Source organism: Morone saxatilis, unplaced genomic scaffold (genome assembly GCF_004916995.1).
Source record: "Morone saxatilis isolate NCDOM2014 unplaced genomic scaffold, NCSU_SB_2.0 Contig21, whole genome shotgun sequence".
NCBI classification, from domain to species: Eukaryota; Metazoa; Chordata; class Actinopteri; family Moronidae; genus Morone; species Morone saxatilis.
The window spans coordinates 15,044,425-15,053,304 of record NW_023339774.1 but is presented as its reverse complement, the minus strand read 5'-3'; the positions used below and the strand labels follow the sequence as shown (position 1 = coordinate 15,053,304).

At 38.8% G+C, this 8,880-nt stretch overlaps 1 protein-coding gene across 3 annotated transcripts in view; it reads right to left on the bottom strand.

The window, feature by feature from the left end:
• ctif (CBP80/20-dependent translation initiation factor) overlaps positions 1 to 8,880 on the bottom strand; it is a 50,842-nt gene that overhangs the window by 15,403 nt on the left and 26,559 nt on the right. For 2 of the 3 annotated variants that reach the window (XM_035668465.1, XM_035668467.1), the window contains exons 8-9: positions 5,785 to 5,861; positions 2,083 to 2,163 (exon numbers count right to left, since the gene is read on the bottom strand). In XM_035668465.1, coding sequence (XP_035524358.1) covers positions 2,083 to 2,163; positions 5,785 to 5,861 — 158 coding nt within the window. The remainder of the gene's footprint in view (positions 1 to 2,082; positions 2,164 to 5,784; positions 5,862 to 8,880) is intronic. The other variant, XM_035668466.1, reaches the window with a different exon arrangement.

The following is an 8,880-nucleotide window of genomic DNA, read 5'->3' as shown; positions in this document are numbered from 1 at the left end:
CCTCATATCACTACAGAGATGGTGAAGTGATCTCTTCTAGATGACAATGTGTTCCCAGTGTCAGATAACAACCTAAGATAACACCTATTTGGCTGACTATGTTAGACAGTAGGTGGGTTCCAGACCTCTGAATCACCACTCAGATCTCTGATTTCTTCAGCAATTCAAATATGGTCTGGTGTTGTGCGCACTGATGGCTGTTCCCACCAGTTGGAGTAACAGTCGACCAAACAGATCTTAGTAGATAGAATCAAGAATGGGGACATCATTTTCCTAAGTTGCTAGTTAGCTACCCAGGCAAATTCATGATAATACAGACAGAAAAATGCAGACAGGCATGCTTGAGCTGGATGCAGCTGTACAATTGTCATACAAGACGACATATATAATTTACATATTACTAGAGCAACTATTAGTTGATGAATTGTTTATTCAATCAACAGAAAATTAATATGCAGCTATTTTGATAATAGAATAATCTTTTTAGTACTTTTTTTCAACAAAAATTCTAAACATGATGGTTCCAGGTTCTAACATATGATAGATGCTGCTTGACTTTGTCGTATAGATTTTTCTGAAAGCAATTGGCTGATTAATTATTAATGAAAATAACTGTAACTCTGTTTCTTTGATCATTGCAGAAAAGATAAGTTAACAACACTGGCAACTGCTATTGCAGCTTCTGTGTCAACTAAAAATGATAATTTTTTTCATAATTAATTAATTCTATAATTTTTCAAATGAGAATGCCAACCATTGACTGGTTCAAGGTTATTCAATGTGAGGATTTGCTGTTATTCTCTGAATATTTAGGGAATTTTGACAGTTTGTCGTGCAAAAGAAGCCATTTGAAGATATCAGATTGGGCTCTGAGATATTGTGATGAGCATTTTTTTCATTTCATAGACTAAATGATCAACTGAGAAAATAATCAGCAGTTACTTGAAGAAGACCTAGTTGGATTTTCTTGAAACTGTCATCATATATATATATATGTGCATGCTGGCAGAAGCACACAAAAAGTGAATGTGTCTACCGAGTATATTTATAGTCTTTTTTGCACATGTTCATTTGGTTTATGTGTCGCCTGGCCCCTCCACTCCACTCTCTCTGGGAGGTTGAGAGACAGTTCATCTTCTGGCTCTCTGCTTTTACCAGCCGGCTTCCAACTCTGTGCAAGTATTCTCAGCGTCTTTCTAAGTCAGTTGTTCATCAGCTTGACACAATTTTTTAATCACATGGTGGAACTCAGCTCTTCTATACACAATGATAAGGGAACACCCTCTTATTAGGCAATTGGCACCAAACTTCAATGTCTGTTTTTTTATTTTTCTACAGCAAACTTTTAATTAATACACAGCTGCCTTTTTTTTTTTCAACCAATGTTTTACATAATTATAAAATAAAGTATAGCAGCCTAACTTTGACTGACAGAAACTGTGAGATCTCATTTAATATGACTGCAGAGGGTGAGGTTTCATAATCTTCTGCAAAGCCATAGACTGCTCAGAGACACACCGAGTCTGTCTCTCAAACATACACATTCGCTCATCTGATGATTAATTTGATCTCTACACTAGCTGTTAGTTTAGGCTCAGCTCTAATAAGCCCTTCTCCTGATCTACTGGTGAAGTGGAGAGGTGAAAGTGAGACAGTAATAAAATGTTAATCATATTTAATGACTGCAAGCTCTGCAGTACCTCGAGTGTTGCTGGGATTGACTATCCAGGGAGATCATCGTCTCTGGCACGTTCAATCATCTAACCAAATGAGAAACTGGTGGGGGTTGTTTTGGGTTGAGGTGAGGAGCCTGGTAACATCATGGTAATAATCAGAACTAAATTAAGCTTTGATGTTGCCTGACTGTGTCCATCCTTCGTACATCTTATTTTCAGCATTCTCTTAAACCATTTAATGAAAAACAAAAAGCAAGAGAAGCACTTTACCCTTGTCTCACCAATTATCGGCTGACCTTTAGAGGCTTTGCAGAGTAGAATAAATCAAATAAATCACTGTGTCAAATGTCGAAAATGTATTCAGGTCCCATTCTGTGCTCAGGATCTGGCTTATGTTGTCACTAACCTGGCTGAGACATGTCGTTTTCCCTCAGGGCCAGTAGGCAGAAGTATGGTTAACTGGTCTCGGGTGAACTGATCAATCGCTCTACAAGCAGGAGAGGAGGGTATGCCACAATGCAGGTGAATGGAAGGATGGAGAGACGAAGGATAGATGAAGAGTGGAGTTAAGTGGCAGAAATGTTTTTGGGAAATGGCAGGTAATTTTTGTAGAGAGCATGAAGGAGGAAGCGGGATATTGTAGAAAATAAAGGGGGGAAAAAAGCAGGGAAGCAAAGAGGGAAACAAACAAAAAAACTACAGGTTGATAACTACGTCATTCAAACATGCACAGAACAACAGGAAGTGGTAACTAAAAAGGTGAAATGAATTTTCAGATATGAGCGTGGGAGGAGGTAGGATATTGGTGATCGATCATTGCTGCTGCTCTACGTGGATGGAGAACTCGTGGACCCATTGCACCATTGGTTGACCCAGACTAGCAAATCGATTGGCCCCGGGGGAAGAGAACCCTGCAGGATAGACAGTCAATAACACAGCCAGAGCTTCACACGCACCACAACACACTGGTTTAATGGACTGTGGGAAGACTGGAAGTTTTGACTGCCTGACTGCACATTTACATTACTCTTTACACTGTTGTTGTTTTCTTGCAAGTTTTAAGATTAAAAACTCAGGACCAAACTGAATGTGTGTGAATATATGCATGCATAAACTGGAGATTACAGTCAATAACTTTGAGTCATCATGGCCAGAAGATAAGCAGAAAAGCAGGCGGTTTATCGTAGGTGCAGTTAAACAAGCAGACCTGCTGTGTACTTTTACTCAAATGCATAAATATACTCATACAAACAGCAGACGCTATTGGCGGCTCAAATTATATTTAAGTACTTGTTTGTTGTCATATCACTTTGTAACAACAATATGTGGAAACTGGAGGGGCATGTAGGCTAAATGTTAAAATCATATTTCCTCAGTTGCAAGTCAGAGAGAATAAAGTCTAGATGTGTAAAAGCTCCTCAATAATCTTCAGTGCATATTAGCGCCTTCTTTGCCCCTTTTCTGTTTTGAGTGGAGAGTGGTAAGCAGCACATTCCAGTAAATCACAACTAATTTCAGCCCTGCTTGACGTGCATACTAAAGTAGAAACACATGCACTACCTCCCCTTTCTTTTTCTTCCTGCCACAGCCAGCCTACACTTTTCCTTTACTCAATCTCTCAGTCTCACTCCGTCTCTCTCTCTCGTGCTTTATTCAATACAACACTCAAGCTTTGCACATACATTATAGTCAGATGATCAATATTTATCCCAATATTTCATCATCGACTTCCAACAGCTTTACTTTGAAGAATTTTCTTCACCCAGCTGTGTCGATACATCACATACAACACACCACAAAATATAACAGAACAAACAAACAAACAAATGCAGTTAATGTATTTGATGAGCAAACATGCTAAGCTTCATAAAGGACAGTGTGGAGTAATGAAAGCTGAGGAAGCCATTTTGTGTGCCAACTGCCAACTCAACTTCATTAACCCGTTTCCACACTTTGATACCAAGTCTTTTATACTCTGCAGGGTCAGTTGGCCAGGTTGGATAGTTGTGATAAACCTTTCAAACTTGCATAAAAGCCTTCCTAACTACAAATTATTATGACATTCTACCTTACCTTGTTTTTAAAGCTAAACGCTGGTACTGCACTACAGGATGTCTCTGGCAACAAAGAATATAATAAGAAGTCATTTATTTATCATTATAATGGGCAGCTCAATTCTGAAAGACTTCTTGAAAGAAATATTTTTTTCCCCCAATCATGTTTTTATTATACTGTGTATATTGTGTTGTTCTGTTACTATTCACTATGTAAATGACCTGCCAGATGGACCAGAGCCAATTTTTTTTCACCTTTATGAACAATTAAGTTGTATTCTACTATACTCACTTCTGTCTCTCTTTGTAATTGTTGCATATTGTAAAAAAAAAGAAATCCCAGATTTCTGCAGAGATCTCTCTGATGTATGATTCAGCACGTTGTTGACATGCATTGTGAGAACAGGCACTTCATTTCTCTTTCCTTCTCATCCTCTACCTCATCTCTCCTTTGATATTTTTCATCCCCACCCTCTTCCTGTTTTCTCCATCTCTGCAGTGCAAATATATTTGGTCAACCTGTACAAGGCTCTCTCGAAAACCTAAGAGACGAATGCTAACTCAATGCTAATGTTGGGTTCACGTTACATTCGACCGCATGCACTCACCACTGAAGCAAGTTTACAGGAAAAGATTGGTAAATACATTTAAAATGTGTTCAAAAGTCGAGGACCATTGAGCAGACCATTTTTCCTTTTGCAGTATTTTGGAATTAGTATTTTCACGCACTGCCTGAGCATCCTGTGCAGTGTCTTGTAATGCCATAATGTTTCCGTTTTTTCTTTTTCTATCATTCCCAATGATACAAAAAGGATTGGCATGACGTGTAGGAATAGAAAGTAATGCAAGACAGTACTTTTTCCTAACATTAGTTGTCCTTGGACTTCAAGTTATCCTGGTATGCTTTGATGCAAGCAATGCCTCTGTAACACAGAATGGTCAAAATCTTCAATGGGTAGCTGATCCTGTGCAAGTCACTAACTCTGACGTAAATAAAGAATGTGAATGTGAATATTTCCACCACTCTGTCTGACTGTTGGTGTTGAGTCAAAGTTTCACTTCATAAGAATTGCTAAAAAAAAAAAAAATGCGGTTCTTGGTAGTGGCATCAGACATTTAGGCTACACTCAACTTACGGCTCTACACACAGACATATGCATACACCAGACGTACACACACGTACATAAAACTCAAATACAAACTGACAACGCGTGCTTGGAAGCATACAAAAAAAACAGGATGGTCTCTTGTTAATATTTCCAGTTCACAAAACAAATAGACTGAAACCTAAGCAAACTGATGTTGGTCCAAGTTTATATTTTTGTTCTTTTCTTTTTGCCAGGCCTACACTGCGCCCATCACACATAAACACCATAGCTCTGGACAGAACCAATTGTTCTCTGTACTTAAAAACAAGGATGAAAGTGCTTTTGTCCATTTGGTATAGCTAAATTTTCCTCTTTTCAACTACAAATGCAACCCAAATATTTTCTCTTTGCCTGTCTCTTAGCAACTGAAGAGCAGTTTTCCAGTGACATCAGGGCAGGGAGCGAGAGAACGAGAGAGATGGTTTTTTTTTCTCTTAAGGACCTGGTTTCAATGAAGTCAGACTTGGGTGAAATTAGATTTCAGAGTGTGTACAATTGGAGCAGATGTGCCAGTATAAAATTTAGTGCAGAGTTGGGAGGTTTGGGACAGGACCATAGGTTAAATGTTGCAAAGCATGACAAGTAAATCCATAATCAGAAAAAAGAAAGAAAGACAGCTCTAGTTTTGTATGCAAACACGGGTGAGTGAATAACTGGCTTAAATTTTGTTGAGTGACCTATTAAATGTGAACCTTGAATGTCTCCTCAGTGTTTTTTCTTTTTCCTGTCTGCAGTGAAGTGTGGAGCCTGCATTCCTATCTTGACATTGCTTTGGCTGGGGAGAGATGTTAAGGCTATAGGACTGGCTGTGCACTGACATCTGACATCAACAGAAGAGAACATTCCCTCTCAATGAGGTAGAGGTGTGTCGTGTGTGCCTGTATGCAAGCTTGCATGCATTATTACCGTCGGTCATTTCTCCTGCGTCGGAAGAGCTTTTTGGTGTGTGCGATTTCAGCCTCGTTAGGAAGGGGTGGGAAGACCTGTTGGAGACAAATCAAAGAGTAAGAGATGGTCGCTAGCAACATAGATCACTGTGGAAAGTATTTATAGAATTCGTCATCACTATACAAGTAAAAGGTACATAAAGTGCCTGCTTTTCCACTCAAAACAATACATTTTAGCCTTCTCCTTTATGAAAAAAATCAACAGTGGAATTACTGTTTAATTTTAGACAAAGATATCTGCTTCATGCCTATGAATGTTTTCCCTCCTCACTGTGCTGCTGCTGAACTGGCAGAGGTGCGATCTTTATTCCCCGATATGTATGTGGCCTTGCATTATAGTGTACAAGAAGAAATGTACTTAAAGCCCCTGTACAACAGAATGTTTGAATACATCTTCATGTCTAACAGATGCTAGTGGTTGACTGCACTATTACCATGGCCACTGACAATTCTACATTTTGATAGGCTGGCAGGTATGGATTAACCTTTAGTAAACAACACTTTATAGTGTATAAATTTACATACATAGAATTCAGGGCATGATCATGCAAGTGAAACAACAATTACAAAGTGGCGCACGGACTGTGCGGGTGTCTCTAAGCACATGTGCTATTTTGGTTCATGTAGGTGCTGCAGCGTGAAGTGCAAAAGGGCTGGGTGAATAGTAATATAGATCTGAGGGCGTGGTGATTAATAAATACACTCTCAGCCAGTTGCATCTCTGGTCTCATAGCTCTGAAACAGCCGTGCCAATCGCAGTGAAGCAGGACGACAATAACACACAACGTGCATGTGAGAATCTGAGAGGAAAAGAGAGACGGAGATAGAGAGTAAGGTTGCAACTAATGATTATTACATTATCTGTTGATTTGTTTGATTGATTTAATCATTTAGTCTGTAAAATGTCAGAAACTACTAAAAAATGCCCATAATTTCCCAGACATCTTTAGATGTTTTGTTTTATTCGACCAACTGTTGAAACCCCAAAGATATTCAGTTTACAGTGATATAAAAAGCAGCAACGTCTTACATTTGAGAAGCTGGAACCAGCGAATGTCCCTTTTTGCTTTTGTTTTGCATGACAAGATGACTCCTGATTTAAACATGAATTTGAACTTTTGGCACAGCCTTGTAAAACATACTCCTTCCCGTTTAAAAAGATGTTGCCTAGCAACTTAAGTTACAGTAGTTCTTAGGTAAAGGAGCCATATTTAATGATATTAAAAAAATATATTACAGAATATGATCAAATTAGTTATTCAGGTAAATAAACAACATATATTTTTAATTTGATTAAATATGGAATTTTGTTGGTTCTTGATGCCGTGTTATATCATCATCCAATGCACAACTTGTTGAGTATTATCCCCTACTTATATAGTTCCCTTCTGTGAAAAGGAAACGATACCATCTGTCATCCATTAAACATAAGCCCTGTCAATCAAACAGCACACGCCCCCTTCACTCAGCATCACTATGTGCTGCTGTTACCATGGTTATAAGTGGCCTAGGTCCAGCACTGTTGAGTACAGTATGCAATGGTATATAAATGTGTTGTCTAACTGCTGTGCAGGAGTCCAAGACATGTTACAGATGTTACAAGCAGATACTGTGTATAGCATAAGCGTCTACCTGCTCCAACAAAGTCGACTTAAGTCAATGTCAGTCAGAGATCGGGGATAAACATCCTGTGCAACAAATAGTTACAGGCTGATGCAAAACAAAAAGCCCCAAATTTCCCCAAACCCTTAACCAAATGCATTGTGCAAGAAGGTGACCGCAGTCTGTGAGAGGGAGGCGGGGCTCTTCGCACTGTTTGCTCTTTGGACACTATAATTCACTTCTTCCCTTTTTTGTTTTCTTGATAAAGCAAAAAACAGGAACCAAAGAGTTCGATCTCATCTTCTCTCATGACCAATAAATTATTTATCACCATATAATGCCATAATTGTATAATACTCTTTATTGAATCAAGAAGCAGTTGTAATGCCGGTTCAGATTATTCCAATCTTTTTATACCCCTACACCTCTCTTTCTTGTTTGTTCTTCAATTAGTGCTCAAACAGTGCTTTTGTTTTTTCGCTTGCGTTTTTGGTTTCCATTGGTAGAGAAGTAACAAGAGCTTGTGGTGGATTTTGTACACTTACAAGAAAAAGTCAGGGTTTTTTTCCCCACTGAGGCTTACAGTTAAATATAAGAAAGAAAGAAAGAAAAAAAAGAGAGAGTTATGGGAAATCGCTGTAAATTGTTCTGTAGTGCTGTAATGGCTTAGGGTCGTCTTTTACTAATCCACAAGGACAGCATTCATACTGTCCATTATTCGTACATTCTGTATAGACACCATACCTGCACAGCATCGTCACCGTTTTGCATGAATGCAAACTCACACACAGGTCAAAATTCTCTCCTGTGTCCATAGATTTCTCATTTTTTTTCTCTTGCACAAACACACTGTACATTCAGACTTTCCAGAAACGCATACTGTAGATATTCAAATGAGTTTGAGAGAGAGCTTGATATTTGACACTGCTGCTCTAACCTACTTCTCTCTTAGAGAGGCTGCTGGGGGATCGTTGGGTTCTGATTGAATCCAGATGCGAGAGGCAGAGTGTGTGTGTGTGTGGTGTGGTGTGTTGTGTGTGTGTGTGTGTGTGTGTGTGTGTGGGGTTACTGTATTCGTGTGGCACAGGTAACATCCAGAAAAGGCAGACAAACACATTCAAACTGTCTGTTAGTAGTTGTGTGTGTTAGTAGTACAAAGTTTTACTCTGACCAGAGCAATTTAAAAACTTCATGTATTAATCAAAAGTATTAATATCTAGGAAATTCTGCTTTTTTCCAGGCTTTGACTACTTGTATCTGGAACGGTCTGACAGGGAGAAAAATAGGTGGAGAAAGAAAAAGAAAAGAAGACTGTTGCATGTTTAGCTACTGTAGTTTTCCTCTAGATATCATTAGCTGTAATTCTGCCTTCAAATGGTAACCAGATGACAGTGAGCAAACACACACACACACCAAAAAAGGAAAAAGGTCGAAGGTACACATTTTTACCAAA